This window comes from Rhodnius prolixus, unplaced genomic scaffold (assembly GCF_049639745.1).
Source record: "Rhodnius prolixus isolate KJV_2025 unplaced genomic scaffold, Rpr scaffold_14, whole genome shotgun sequence".
In the NCBI taxonomy this organism is placed as follows: Eukaryota; Metazoa; Arthropoda; class Insecta; order Hemiptera; family Reduviidae; genus Rhodnius; species Rhodnius prolixus.
In genome coordinates this window covers 6,451,089-6,466,628 of record NW_027411594.1, presented here as the reverse complement: position 1 = coordinate 6,466,628, position 15,540 = coordinate 6,451,089, and the positions used below count along the sequence as shown (strand labels likewise).

At 32.6% G+C, this 15,540-nt stretch overlaps 1 protein-coding gene across 4 annotated transcripts in view; it reads right to left on the bottom strand.

The window, feature by feature from the left end:
- LOC141451772 (transformation/transcription domain-associated protein-like) overlaps positions 1 to 12,918 on the bottom strand; it is a 43,750-nt gene extending 30,832 nt beyond the window's left edge. For 3 of the 4 annotated variants that reach the window (XM_074123424.1, XM_074123425.1, XM_074123426.1), the window contains exons 1-26: positions 12,377 to 12,707; positions 10,474 to 10,584; positions 10,173 to 10,361; positions 9,890 to 10,093; positions 9,637 to 9,809; positions 8,953 to 9,188; positions 8,663 to 8,867; positions 7,990 to 8,169; positions 7,812 to 7,900; positions 7,583 to 7,737; positions 5,932 to 6,138; positions 5,537 to 5,850; positions 4,808 to 4,947; positions 4,538 to 4,704; positions 4,315 to 4,460; positions 3,970 to 4,114; positions 3,518 to 3,669; positions 3,311 to 3,405; positions 3,115 to 3,219; positions 2,665 to 2,834; positions 2,366 to 2,563; positions 1,643 to 1,825; positions 1,353 to 1,551; positions 833 to 1,122; positions 316 to 499; positions 2 to 234 (exon numbers count right to left, since the gene is read on the bottom strand). In XM_074123424.1, coding sequence (XP_073979525.1) covers positions 2 to 234; positions 316 to 499; positions 833 to 1,122; positions 1,353 to 1,551; positions 1,643 to 1,825; positions 2,366 to 2,563; positions 2,665 to 2,834; positions 3,115 to 3,219; positions 3,311 to 3,405; positions 3,518 to 3,669; positions 3,970 to 4,114; positions 4,315 to 4,460; positions 4,538 to 4,704; positions 4,808 to 4,947; positions 5,537 to 5,850; positions 5,932 to 6,138; positions 7,583 to 7,737; positions 7,812 to 7,900; positions 7,990 to 8,169; positions 8,663 to 8,867; positions 8,953 to 9,188; positions 9,637 to 9,809; positions 9,890 to 10,093; positions 10,173 to 10,361; positions 10,474 to 10,584; positions 12,377 to 12,520 — 4,614 coding nt within the window. In that variant the 5' untranslated portion in view covers positions 12,521 to 12,707. Of the gene's footprint in view, position 1; positions 235 to 315; positions 500 to 832; positions 1,123 to 1,352; positions 1,552 to 1,642; positions 1,826 to 2,365; positions 2,564 to 2,664; positions 2,835 to 3,114; positions 3,220 to 3,310; positions 3,406 to 3,517; positions 3,670 to 3,969; positions 4,115 to 4,314; positions 4,461 to 4,537; positions 4,705 to 4,807; positions 4,948 to 5,536; positions 5,851 to 5,931; positions 6,139 to 7,582; positions 7,738 to 7,811; positions 7,901 to 7,989; positions 8,170 to 8,662; positions 8,868 to 8,952; positions 9,189 to 9,636; positions 9,810 to 9,889; positions 10,094 to 10,172; positions 10,362 to 10,473; positions 10,585 to 12,376; positions 12,708 to 12,796 lie in introns of those variants that run through there. The other variant, XM_074123423.1, reaches the window with a different exon arrangement.
- Positions 12,919 to 15,540: the final 2,622 nt, after the last annotated feature.

Below are 15,540 nucleotides of genomic sequence, written 5' to 3'. Positions count from 1 at the left end.
CTTTAATATTTGTATCAGTCAATAACAGAGTAATTGTCTGTTGAGGATAACGAAGTAGAAACTTTAACAAAGGGTGTCTAAATGGAGAACTAGCTCCGACAAGCAATGATCTTTCTGTCTGTAACACCAACTGACTTAATGGTTCAATAAATTTTGGTCCAGCCGCTGGAATCTGATGGAATATTGTTATTATTGTAGCTATAATTTTTTCAGTATCACCGCTTTTAGTAATGCCTAAAATTAGAATATAAAATGTTTCAACAACAGTTGCATTTATTAAAACAAAATAGCTTTAGTCTGTATAAAAGCCCTTACCTTTTTGTGTTTGCATCATAGTTTCCAATAACTTCTGCAGGTGTTGCAACAGTTGCTCGCAAAGTTTTTCATTAAAACTAGTTGGAAACAGTTGCACTAAATACGATAACCTGCGTGCACCACTCAGATTGATATTACGGTAATCTCCCAATGTTGAAAGTAAAGGTCTCATATTTTCATGTACCTAGCGAATCGGTATTCAATTTATTAACCAAAATTCATTCTACAACAGTAGATTTCATTTTTCTTTTACCATAAAACTAAAAATCAGGCTATACTGTTTGATAAATAAGAACGTTTACAGGAAAAAATTAAAAAACAGGTTTCAACAATATATTTTTTTAGGAAGGGACTGTTTCCTACAATTTTCTTGGGGATGACGTCTTCACAATTCTAGGGAGCACATGGGAAGGGAATGGAAGCGTATCCCATTCTACCAGCTCTCCCCTCTTTTTTCTAAAAGAACTTTTCTAATATCAAATACATGAGAAATGAAACACATACTTAAAACACTCACCGTATTCAAGTCCACTTGAGTGCCAGCAATAAATGTTTTCATACACTGAAAAGCGGCTTCCTGTAATTCTGGATTGGATTTCTCCAAAGACATGTGAAATGTGCTGAATATCTTTTCAGAACAGGCCGGCACATAATGGCAAGCAGCCAACGCTCTCATCGCTGCTTTTCTTACCGGTACCAGGCTGCCGATGTTTTTATAGCATGGCATCTTTAGAAGGGCAGAATCTTGTGCTTCACACAATGACATCACCTCACGAAAGAATACTTTATGTTCCATTATGTTCAAATCTGTAATTAAAATTACCAAAATTGCTGTCAAAAAATGTGTAATTTTGTTATCTAAATTATTATTTTTTTAAATTTTCTTCAATTTATACACAACTTTTCTGCCAATAACTTTAAAGAAAATATGAGATCCCATTTAAGGTAGTTTACTTGAAGACAGGTCGATGAGCGTATTCCTGTACATTACACAAACATTGCTTACATACGTACAGAATTAACAATGGAGATAATACCTATTGTAAACAGTCTTGGTGTCAGTGTAGTACAGAATGTATTTCCCTCCATCAAACCTATCTGAGCATTTGCAGCTTGATGTCTCAGTAGATGTTTCTTTGGTGGAATCATATCCGCTAGTACCCGCTTATGTGGTTCCATAACATCCACAACAGTTTTGTTCTGCGTTTCTGCAAATACTCTCAGCAGATGCATAGACTGCAAAAACAATTTTAAAAAATATATATATTTACATAGTAAAAGTAGTTAGAAAATGAAGGCGATCAAACATAGATCGGGTTGTGATTACCTGTTCTCTAATAAGGTCAGTAGGGCTGGTAACTTGTCTGGTTAATTCCAATGTGACAGCGTTTAAAGCTTCCTTCTGGATTTTAATCAAGTCCTTATCCTCACTTTTCTCTTGTAAAGGAGCACATAGCTTAACCATCTCTTCAAGGTTCGATTTTGCTTGATCTATAGCACCGCTAGAGACCTATTCAACCACCAATTTATTAATAAATGAAAACTGAGTTTTTTCGTATCTTCTTTTATTTTACAAGAACAACAAATCTGATGTAGAACAGCTATTTTATGTACAATAATTTTTTTAATTTCTTTTTAATTCGTGCCCAAATTTGAACTTAATAAATTCTACTGAAATTATGAATTACATATTTTCTTTTCAGCCTGCCTAAACCTCGTGAAAAGAGGTCATCGGATGAGCGCAGTCTTCCAGAACTGCCCCAGAGTGAAAATGACGCACCAAAGAAAACCTTTAAGATTTTTCGCGTTCTCATCTAATTTTTACTTTCAAAGAAGCTAAAACTCTTGTAGGAAAAACACATAACACAAAATTCTAATGTTTCAAAGATCTTCGGAATTCCTTAAAAATAGTAGATTTCTAATCTATTTCTGAATCCTCTTAAAAGATTTCTAATTCCCTTCAAATGAATAGATTGCCAATATTTGTGGCATTACATTAAAATAGTGAAAATATAAAAAATCGTAACATTCGTAAAAAACATAAATTTACCTCTCCATTTAAATCCATCATAACGAACAATTGCGCTTTTACGAATACATACAGATGTTGGTATACCCATCTGAGTGACATAGATCGATATAGGAACATGATAGCCAGACAGCCGCCTAATTTCGTATACCAAGCTCGATCATAGCACAAAGAGCACATTCTTTCCGCTATATATTCCATTAGTGGTAGGCGGCAAGCCTAGAAATAGAATTGATTAATTGTTTACTGTCCAATCATTTTCATTTGATGAAGTTCACAGTTATTTTTATTTATTTTTTAAATAATGAATTCGAACTTGCCAATTCTACAGATCCGACAATCATTGAAGAAGTTTCCAAAATTAGACGAAGCGCTGTTTGCCCTGGTTTACACAGTTCCTTTTCTTCATGTCCCATAATTGCAGCCAAAGCATCAATTAGCACTAGTGGATCTACTCCGTCATTATTCTTTGGGCCAATAGGAAATGGTCCTGAAAAATCCGCAGGTTGGTAAGGAAAATGTCAGAAAAAATTTCTAATTTTAGAGCGGTTTTAAACAAATAGGAAATATTTTTATTTTTTTCTACAGAGAACATGTTTCCCTTTAAGGGGTTCTTATACCAGCTAAAAATATTCGCAACAAATAATTATAAGACTCTTTCGAAGCTTAAGCGACATTGGAAACAAGAGAACTGGACATTGCCAGAAACAAGAGAAAGAGAAAAAAATCAAGAAAAATTAGTTTAATTCAGAATAAAAATAAGTGTTTACCCGTTTGTTGACATACTGCAACCATTGTGTAATGTTTCACTATAGTTTCAAACGTTGACTGAACTTCCGGCGTAAGATCTTTAATAATTACAGCAAGGAACATTCCTGTAAAAATGTACGAAGTGCTACAAATTAAAAACTTATCAAAAATACTTGAAAAACTTCAAGAAATTGGTTTTATATTTTTTGTTAATACCAGTTAGAGCATTGATGTGAACCGTATGAATCGGTTTATCTGGGATTCTAAATGATTGATTCTGGGTTGGATACTGATCAGGTACCACTTTAAACCTGTAAATTACTTTAATGTAAATAAAATAATAAATAATATTTATACACGGAAATAAACAAAAAATCAAAAATATATTCATTGACATCAAGAAGAATAAAAAGTAATACTCACGCTGGATGTTTCAGAAGTTTCAATACAGTTTCCTTATCATCATCAAGTTTCATGGAAGCTTCGAGATAATCTCTTATTATTTCCCAGGCTTTCCGACGATAGAATATATCAACAGTACATGGTTTTAAAATCGTTACAGCTGCATCTATTATCTAACAGGGGGAAAAAGTTGTAATCATTAAACATTTAAGAATTTTGCTTTCTACGTACGATGTTTAAAGGATTGTAGTAAATAGGCTTTTCTCTAAATTTAAATTTTGTTTTAAAACTTATTATTAATTCATACGTATAAAATGCAAGACTGCTCTATTCAACCCCACATATGTACAATATTTGAAACAAAACTAAAAAATTCTCTACCTTCCCCACTTTATCTGACTTTAATTATTGGAATGTTGAAATTACTAATTATAGAATATTATTTGCCTTTCATTGTTTTATTAATAAATTACCTTTTCCAACGGCAGTTGTACTGGCTTTGGTTGATCTAGAAACTGGATTACCAATGCAGGACTGGTAGAATCATGTGTGTGATATTCTAATTTTTGAGGTTCAATCATCATTTTCCTATTCCCTCCCCCAAATTTTCCAAGCACTCTATAAAAAAAAAACTGACGTGAAAATTCATAGGTTTATCTATTACAATAATTCTCAATGCTAAAAATTGGTAAAAACCTCTTTTACATATGAGATTTCAAAACTTGATTTCCGATCCAATCGAACATCAACAGGATATAGCACTTCCTGTTCAGAAGGGGCATTTTCTGTTATTATATTCAAAAATTATTTCTACCAACCTGAATGCAACGTGTGCAACTTGATCAGTCGGATTTCTCAACGATTTCCACAAAGCTTGCATTAAATCCGCTCTAACTGGTTGTATGTGTTCATACAAAAAATCTGGTTGCAAATTGTCCACACATAATTCCAAAGTTCTTAATCCCTGATGAAATAAATAAAAGTAAAAAGAATTTGTAAAGATCTGAACTGATTGATTGCTATTGATGAAGAGACATGTACCTGAGAGATTAACGTATGAGATCCATTTAGAGCGGAAACAAGCGGGTCCATTAACATTGGCAGGTACGGTAGCAAAGAACTAAGTCTAACTGGCACTGTCAGACACAATTCTACAAACAGATCTTTCATATGTTGTTTATGCAGACCACTCTGCAAACTGTTCAGTCCTGTCGATTTCAATTTTATTTAATTAATTTGAAGATTTATTAATATGGTCATTAAGAAGTAGTTTATAACAAAACTGGATAAAATTAATTGAACATTTGTTACCTTGTAATAAATTCGGCAAGAGCGGAAGAAACTCCTGATATAAAAGATCGTGATTACCTCCGCCTATTGATCTGAACAGGGTTCTTAAAAGTAAAAAGTAATTATAGGGTTCCTTGGCAGTCATCGCTAACTCCATTGACCTAATTAAAATAAATAGTAAATCATACAATTTGGATGGGTAAATTTGTTTAGTGTTGGGATGATTGTAATGTTGATATTTTACGCAAAATTTAAGTTACAGATATGAATATCGTAGGGACTAGAAAGAATTTTACGGAAATATTACTTCTGTTGATAATCGACTAATAATTGCGACTTTATAACACTATACCCTTTTGAATTGAGATAAAAAGTCTTTAGAAATAGTTTAACAATGAAAATTGCAGAATAAGTAGAATCTCTAGCCACACATTATTACTTTCAAAACTAAGGGCTTTAATCTTACATGGTGAATAAAACACTGTTTTAAAAATAAAAAAATGAAATTGAAGAATTCATGAAAAATACAAAAAATGATTGCCAGCAAGGGCGTGCATGTGTGTGTGTGATGAATAATTGTAACTGGGTCCTGATAAATTAATAACAACCACTGATAAATTAATTTCTTATGGGAATAAAAGTCCAAAACCGATTAAAACAAGGAAAACAAGAGTGAAATGACGGATAAATCATGGATAGTTAAATTGCTAGTTTGTCCTTAAGAAGAGCATGTATTTCTAATGAACATACCTGTTCACAATTTGATGTAAATGCGGTCGAAGCATGTGTTCATTTTCTGCAGCAAACAATGAAACACTGCCAAAAACTAATTTGAACAGTTTCAAATATAAATTACTTCTTTCCATATTGCCATTGCCCATCTCTTCCATTCTGCCTAGTAAATATTCTACTAATACTGTAGCGAAAATTGGTGATGTATCACAATTCGATAGGAAAGAATTACCAACAATTTGTAAGGCGAAATTAGTTGCAATTCGTTCTACCATATAATCAATTGTTGTAGAGAAAATTTCACGAAATGTTTGGGCGTTCATCACTGAGAACTATTTAAAAAAACTTTGTAAATAATTCTTAATTGAATAACTACAAAAACAACAAATAATAGTAGAAATTAATAATCTTACAACTCCTGAGAAATGTTCTAGAACTTCTTTTTCCTCTTTAGTTCGTACAGTCTGTTGAGGTATGGTTCGTTGTCCGTTAGCAGTCATGCCCAGGTTGCCGGCTGGAGTCATGCTCAGAGTATATATGTCCAACGCTAGTAAAGCCCACTTCACCAATCTTAGAAATACTTCAGTCTCTTTTGGTTTAAATAACTGCAATTTCAAGGTCTGTAAGATGCGTATGTGGAGAAAAAACAAAACAAAAGAAAACACAGATTTAGTCGAAAAAACACATGCTCAAGCGAATGCAAGATTAAAAGAAACAAATTCCTAAACATTCAAATAAAATGAAAATAAACTAAAAACACTGAAATAATAACAGAGGAAGCAAGAAAATCATGGAAATTCAGGGATTCCAAGATCTACTTGCATGGGAGCAGCAGGATTTGCTATTCAGCCTCACCATATGGACCCCGTAGGACTCACAGTGCAACTACAAATAAAGCATCCGCACCAGTTCTTCCACGTTAAACTTAGAAGACAGGCTTCTGTGTGAAGCTTGAAGACACAGTGAATCTTCTCCATTAAACATAGCCCTTCACAAGGTACTTCATTCCTTACTTTTTACTCTTTTTTTATAAAACCCTCTTGACTTTGTTCCACCCTTTATTAGATAAAATATGAAAGACCACTTCTAGATGTTTGCAATGCATTTGCTTCTTGAAGCCTCTGTGACAACTAGTAAGAAGTCTTGCAGTCTCCCGAATGAGGTCTTGTTAGAGGAATCATTTGCGAGTATTTGTAAATTCAACAGTTTCGCCAGCCATTGTCTGGGGGGTTTCTAATGGGCCAGTAAATTTGACCTAAACGGTCCAAAGTTTTCTAATACATATAACTGAGTAAAAATTTGTGCATTTCAGTGACTTTAAACTAGTCTCTCGCTGAAATCTCATATAAAGCTTTACAAGTTTCAAGAATTATTAGATATTCCAAAGAGAGAGACTCAAATTCAGAACTTTTATGAAAATCTCCTGAGTCTCTTCAGAGAGCCTTTAAGAGGTGAAGGAAGCGCACTGTCCAGTTACCTCAATTAGTATTTTTCCGATGAAAAATAAAATTCTTTACTCTGCAGGACCGCAATACTGGGTAAAAGAAAGTAAAATATAAAATAAGTGAAAACAATTGTAACCAGAAAAACGTATTCTGATCACAGGTACTGAACTTTCATGAACGCAATAACATCTATAAGAAATATCTTGAGAGAAAAGAAAAAGCAGACAAAAAAATTAATTAAAATTAAATCAATAATTACTGCGATTTATTACTATTATTATTTATGCTAAATTAAAGGTAACTTTAATGTAAAAGAGCTTCATGCACTGTATTGTGATAAACTTTATTAATAAAAATAATAACTTTAATAGTTTTTGATTATGGAAAAGCCTCGGCTATTATTTCGATTTTCTTAGATTTTTTTTTTTCTCTTTCATAAAATAAATATATTTCCACTAATGATCTCTTACATTCCTTCTTTAACAGAAAAAGTTATAAACCCAAAGAAACTACTCGAAGCAAATTAGTTTAAAATGAAATATCTTGCAAGACAAAAAAAAAAAAATAAATAAAAGGCAGTACTTGAAAGGAAACTTAATAAAATTAAAACAAAAATTACCTTAAATCGCCAGGTTATGGTTTTTACACCACATACTAAAGTCTTCACTAAACTTCTACAATCTGTGACGCTATAATTTGACGCTTGAAGTGCAGGAAAACCAAATTTACATTTTGTTGGTTCTCTATCTTCTGGTTTAGCTTGTGTATTTATATCTAAAGAGCATGAAATGTATGATCAAAGAAGTTCGTATTGAAAATATTTATGTTTAAACTGTTTATGTACTTACCAAGCGGTAGTGCTTCAGGCTCTTCTTTTTTAACCGGAAGTCCAACAGTGTGTACAGCTAGTGGTGGCTTTTGTAATTCACACTGTTTGCTGCATTGAAAATAATTACAATCAAATAAAAAATAAGAAGAAAAAGAAGACAGAAATTAATGCAATATATACAAAAACCAACTACTTGCCTTTTAGCAACAAGCAATGGTAGCTGTAATTTTGCTATCGTTTTAAATTTTACAACAAACACCTCAAGCATTCGCATTAATAAATCTTGGCCGGTCTGGGCTTGAGCTGGATCTTTTTCACTTTGTTGGCGAATACAGTCGACAAGATTCCGCAACAGTTTACACGAAATTGTTTGGATACTGCAACGAAACAATAAAATAAGGATTATTATTTGATGAATGATCAGCTGCATTCGTGTGTTATTAAAATGAAAGTAAAGATCTTAAAAACATTTCATTCACCCACTCAAAATGACATTTGAATATAGAAAATACTATATCCGGAAGGTGAAGAGAAAAAAAAAGAACAATTGTGAAGGTTCTTCTTAATTGCTTAGGCTGGAAACATAGTGGAGCGGCGAGCAAAGCGGCGCTGATAGCGAAGAGCGAAGCGGCGAAATCAAACACAAGTTAACATATGGGACCGCGCATAGTGGCGAGCAAAGCGAAGATAGAGCAACTCTATCTATTTCTAGTTTTTGTTTTTGCCGCTTCGCTCTTCGCTATCAGCGCCGCTTTGCGCGCCGCTCCACTATGTTTCCAGCCTTAGGCAACCCCATAATAGGTGTTCTTCCTTCATTTTTTTTTAAAAGAAAAATGATACGAAAAGATGTACTTATAAATTAAAACTAACCTAGTAGGTAATGTTTCATCATGTACATTCTTAGAGAAAAGATGAACAGCCTTAACAAGGTCAGACATGGGCAACTGTTGTCTAACGTGATGCACTAAATCGGCTAGAGTACTGTATGCTAGAGGTCTTAAAGATTCATGAGTAGTCCAGCCACGTCCTAGTAAAATCTCCTCATCGAAAAGACGTTCCATGTACGGCACAAACACTGTAAAACATTAACGAATTAGACTAAACACATGTTAAAGTGATGAGATTATAATCTGAAACCAAGATAAAGAAAAGAAACTGACTGAGCCTAAGGTCTGTGGCAAGAATATGTCTAGCAGCTATTAGCAACTCTTTCCGAAGATGTGTTACTTCCATCGGGCATAAGGCTAACATGCCCAACATACCTTCAACCATTTGTTGGGAATGTTTCCCGACAACTTCTTGGTATATTCGTATTATGTAGGCCAGAAAGGATAATGTCTTAATTTGCGCGCCCATAAAGTCTACGAAAACTTCTCGGTTGAATGATGGACTTAATCTGAAATCAAAGATATAGAATAACAAATCTTACTTATTATAACTGAAAAAAGAAAAAAATAATAATATATTTAAAGAATAACGTCCAAAAATCTACGAAATCTTTCTTTTCAATTTTTTTCTGAACATAATTTATATCTTTTTGAGGCTCAGAATATGTAATCAAAACAAAAAGTAATTCTATTATCAATCAAAAGTTTACTGTAAAGCACCATGGTAACATCTAAACCAAAAATATATGAACATGTTGCAATTCCTTCTTTGGGTTATTTCAATGGCAACATTTTTATTTTCAAAATAGCAACACATCCCTTTTCAAACTCAGGAAACATAAATCTTCTTTTTCTAATGAAAATTCACATAAATGAAGAGAATTTTTAATCTCTTACGAGTATAAGAGCAAGTAAATACAGAAAGAGTGGGGTCTAAATCACATGAAATGTTGTTACCTGTGTTGTTTCAACGGCTGTAGAGTAATTGTTTTTATAATTATTGGTATATAATCATTTACTTCTTGATGCACATTTTCTTTATAAAGTTCATACATTAATACTACAATAATTGGCAATTCTTGTAGGACTTTCAATGATAATACGCCTCTTGGAATTATATTGTATTGTAACTAACAGAAAATAATGCAGAATTAAAAGAAAAATTATAATATGATAGTTTTGGAGAAAATTAATGTAACTAAAAACTTACCGTTTCAGTAGTAGATATAGTACCATCTGGCAATTTTTTGTCACTTTGTATTGAAGTTATTGTATACATTTCGCCTAACAGAGTTTCTAAATTCAATTCACTAAGATCTTTGACACCGATCTGTGTTTTTGGTTCAAAGATTTTATTCATATGTTCAGGCAAATCTTGGTATATAGTTCTGACGAATTGAAGAAAATGTTGTATCTGTAAATTTAAACAAAAATTCTAATTAAAAAATATATATTACTTTATAGGAATAAATAAGATTTTAAGATGTCTTTACCTCACTATTATAAGGTGGACGATAATGTTTATGTAATTCAATGATAATTCGCAAACATACTAAGACGTTTTGTTCATTTTCACACTCCAATAATTTAAACGTTAATGTCAATATTGATTCAACGTATGGTTTCAGATATTTATTTGTCGGTAGCCTATATATCATTTCTAAAAGTAATTTGCGCACTTGCTGTAAGAAAAAGTAATCAAAATAATTATTCCCAACGTGAATTCAGCAATATTTCCGTTAATTAATAATTATATTGATAAATAGATTCTAATATCGATAGTAATTTACTTACATGTATGTTATATTCGGCAATGAAGTGTGGATCACCTTCCTGTAATATTTTTATAAATATTTTGATTGCATGATCCAAAAAAGAAGGATACTGAGGTGAGGCGAGAATTACCTATAAGAATGTTTATATGTAAGAATTAACAAAAGTAATTCTAGTAATTAGTATAAAAGTAACTAAATTTAAATAATAATTCACTTGTGCAACAAGAACGTTTTAAGAACAACTGAAAGAATTCACTCTTATTTGACGTTTTTTGTTTTCCGTACGTCAATTTTACCGAAGGAATATAAATAATTTCTAAACTCGAAAATCTAGTTTAAGTAGAATATAAGAGTTCAATTAGTATGTTAAAAGAAAGTAGATTTGTCATGCAAAGCACGCAAATACAACACAGGTATTTAAAAACGTCTAAAGTGATGATTCCTACAGACTTCCAATCTAAGGTTTCTGAATTTATTGTCAAATGTTGCATCCTTTTTTTAGGAAGTTCAACTATCCTCGTTTCAAGATAAACCCCTCATTAAATCGAGATTAACAGCTTAAACTCACAAACAGAATATGTAAATAACAGAACCACCAGAACTCTTTTTTGAACCCTCTAGTGTTTCAATAGTATTTTTTAAGGGTCCGATATGTCCAAGTGTACCTTGGTCGTTAAATGGCTTAGCCACCAGCGAAAAATTTCAAGTTATGCCTAAAGACAAACTCGAAGCCCAATATAATATTAATTTGACTTACAATTCACTGCTCAATAAAGTTACAAATTTCTAAAAATGTTTTGAATCATGGAAAGTGGCCTCGTTGACAAAATTATTAAAAATTTACTTCAATACCAGAATGATTGTACTTCCAAGTTGAAAGTTCGGCCAGATTTATAAAAGGGAAGTAATACTCTTTTTTTAAGTTGTTTAATGTTAACCTATAATTGAGACAATACTTATGAAAGATACTTAAATTTGAGCTTCTCCAAGAAAAAGTCAAGCTAGCCTAGCCAATTTGACGATATAATAAAAGAAACCTTTTTTCTATTACCACCGATCTTCAGAAATGAAATGTCCAGCCAACTGTCTAACAGGACCTAGCACTACTCTTTGAAGAACCCTTTTTATTTCCCTTGAGCCTCCAAGTGTCTTGGGAGTGCGGCCATTAAATTATGGGCGCAAAGGAGGTTTCAGGAGAGGTGGTGGGCCACCACTGGGCAGAAACAGGCGAAGGAGTTCATTAGGGGCTATTTGTCAAGGATGACTGCAGACTTCGTCCGCCAAGGCCGTGTGGTTGGAGATGCATGCGCTGCATGTGCCTGGCACCTTTTCAGGTTCTGTCAGGAAAAGGAGGAAACTGCACTCCATGTGTTGTGTCAGTAGCGAAGGCCTAGTTTGGCTAAGAACGTTACTACTAATGGGGGAGGAAAAACCAAGGCCTGTGAACTACACCTAGGAGTAGCTCTCCAGGATTATGAGTTTTATTAAATGGATGTGACTGGTAGGCGAGCTCTAGAAAAATGTGAGCCATAGTAGATCCAATGGATCGCGGTGGCATAGGAATTGAAGGCCGCGCTAGTGGAATCTAATCTAATCTTCCCCGGAGATTTATATCAACGATATAAACCTGAACTCAACACTTAATTTTCTAAGACTGATTAATTACAATATAATTCCTCTAATCAATCTCAACCAACAAATAATTTCTGAGAAAAAGACAGTTTATCACTAACATAACCGCTGTCTGCTTTTATAATTTACAAATATCTACTTTGAAACAATGTCTTTAGTAATAGCTACATGAACTAACGCAAAGCAGCAATTATTACTATCTTCCTTTAAACCTTTAAACAAAAAACTGAAGGGAAAGAACCACTTGTAGCTGAACATCTTTCCAATTAAAGTAGTAAAGATTAAATTACCTCAAAATTTTCACTTAATTCCTGAGCAGCTTGTAGTTTACTTTCATCTTTTGCCCCTGGATCACCTAACATAGTCACATAAGACCGATAGGTATTCAATTGGGTTTGAGTATCCATTGAAGTTCCTGGTATTGGAGGCGGCATTTTGAAATATCACCGAATTTGTACTTATTTAAGAACTAAATATTTATCATTTATAAATAGAACGAATCATCCCAACTATTGAAACAATGATTGATTGTCCATTCAAAAGTTGTCTAAAGTTTTGCCGTTTATACCACTTAAAATTGAAACTTCTGTTGTGTACATTGAGTCGCTCCAAAAACATAACCTGGCAATGAGAAAAAAAATAGAGAAAAACTACAGTTAAATTATAAAACTAAATAATTTACTTTATTTTTTTAAAACAATGTGATTTACGGTGAATTCTAGCAATAGTTGCCCCTCAAGCATCCGACAAAAAGTTCAAAAACAAAAGTACGAGCAAATCCTCACGTATCCCATCAGTTAATGCAGGTTAGAAATAAGCATTGTAATCGATGAATATAGTAACTATCTATCGATAGTTTCCGATTACTATATATCGAAAAGTAAAATTAATAGCTTTTTTTCTAACAACCAATATTTTCACGTGTTATTTATTAGCGATTATCGAATCAATAGATATGTATATGTATTTGCAATCTTTTCATTTTAATATTGTTACAATTCAAAGTAGTATCTTGATCTATTCAATGATTTTAATTATTTCTAAGGGCGAAATCTTGGATGAAGAATGATAATGACATTGATACTCTCGCTACATTCAAATGAATCAGGCTATTTTTAGGATTAAACCATCAAAGTGATTGAGCGAAGTACATAACTTTTGAAGTACTTACACCAACAAGATAACATTGCCGGCAAACAACCTAAAGTTAAAAGAAAAAAGGCAAATCAAAACTGAGTTCTACAGCGCTTCTATTTTTGTGAACTAACCGTGTTAAAAGACTAAATTCAAAATACTCGAGTTAGTGTACAACTTAAAAAGTAAGAATTTTCCTACAAAAAAAAAAAAAATCTACAAAACGAAGATTAACCAAATGTAGTTAATCAAAAATCATATCATTATGTTCAATTTATTCTTTCCATTAAACATAAATGATACTTTAAATTTCTTAATTAAAAATTAATATATCCATTTCACTCCCAACGCTTTTGGCTTAATCGCGGCCAAATTAACCAGTCCATCAACATATAATTTAATGTCATGAAGAGCAAAAAACATTTCGAGGCAGACAGCGGACATTGTCTAAGACTCAAACGAAATAAAAAGTCAGTACTTCATATGTTTTTAACAAGAATATTCATACCCTAAGGTCATTTTCCAAAAACCATTTCTTTGGTAATATAGGGAACGAAAAATGGATATTTCTTATAAAATCTAGGTATCGAAAGTATGTAATGATTGCAATATTTCCTGACACCTAGTAGAAAAAAATAAAAATCTTATCAAGGCTGGGACTTTGTAAAAGAAAGAGGTCAAAGCTGTTGTTCACAGCTCAGACACAAATTCCTGCAAATGCAGGAAACAAAGGTGGGATGAGAATCTGTGAGTCTACCTGGAAGACCACTTTTTAGAATGAAGATCTAACAAGTACCTCAATGCTCACAACAACCATAGTTGCAGATATTTCATCACAGATGCAGATAATTCAGATAATTTTTCATAATTTTAAATTGTCTTTTCCGTTGCCAATTGAATTTAGGACTATTACTTTAAAAAAAAAAATTAACCGAGAAAGATTCTACGTTGTCAATACAGAATCTTAGAATTTCATAAGGGAAATCTACGAACGCACTTTTATCTTTGATAGTTATCAAAAAGTTTAGAAACTGAATCAGACGGTGGAAGGCAAGGTGATCTTTACTAGAGCTGCGTACGTACCGTCTCTAGGAACAATCCAGATTCAGAAAAAATTTGTTTTAAAGTTTTTTTTTTGGTGTTCCACCAGAAAATGGTGGTTCTTGGACATAATATTATTATGTTAAAAAATAAAAAACATAATCCCTAATTGGAAGCTGATTTACTGGGAAGGTAGCTTAGATAAAAAAGTTATTTTTTCGAGCACTAAAATTTCGTGTTCCAATCTAATCATAGGAAATGATTTATTTTTTACTTTCATAACTTTTTTTTTACTTATTAGTCTGCAAAGAAGCTTTTTTTAAAAATACTTTTAGTTAGTTTTTCAACTACATAATTAAAGTTTATGGAATATTTTTCCTAAAAACTTTTTCGACAGTCTATCGTGTCATATGCCAGTTAAAAAAGAAACTATTTTGAATAATTTTAGTAGAAAAGAGGAAGTAAAAGAGTTAATGTATTGGAAAATGTGTAAGATAGTTTGTTGTTGAAAAAGTCGTGGACACTAACTGCATTTTTTTTCTCTACAATATTAAAGAGTGCGTGCTGACACATCAATCCACGCAACATAAGAATTAAAAAAAAAAAACTTGTCATTTAATACGAATTGTAGATTTTTTTTTATTTTAGGCTTTTGTCACGATTTAGTAACACTATTTGTGAAAGCGATTGGAGGGACTTATAGTATTGTTCAGAAAAAAGGTTAGCGAGTATCAGAACGTGGAACAGACTTGAAGAGGAAGTAAGTAGTGCTGGGTGTCTGTCTGGTTAGGTTGGGAGGTTAAACTTCATTGCCGCCCCCTTGCTCTTTTTTTTCACCATCTTCTTCAGTTGAATGCCATGATTCGCGTGTTCATTTCATCCAGTTGTTGAAGCCATGCCTTTATACTGTACTGTTTGACCCAGTCTAACGCCGAACAACGTTATGAGAGGGCGTAGATATGGGTGGCAAAGGTTATATCACTAAGTTCATAAAACCGAGATAATTTTCAACGTGTTTCTACTATGTTTTAAACAGGTACAAAGAATATTGTAATAATAACTAATTAAAGATTAATCAAAACTAATATTATGCATGCAATCCAACCTGTAACGCACATTTTAGATTATCATTGTTTTTGTTTCAATAGCACATTTTGCATGACTTCTGCAATTTCCAAATAAAACATTGTATAATCAAGAATTTTCTACATCTTAAAAAAAACCAGTCCGAAAAAAACATCCAATAAGTGTGCGAGGTAGGCATCTTTTAAAAATAGGA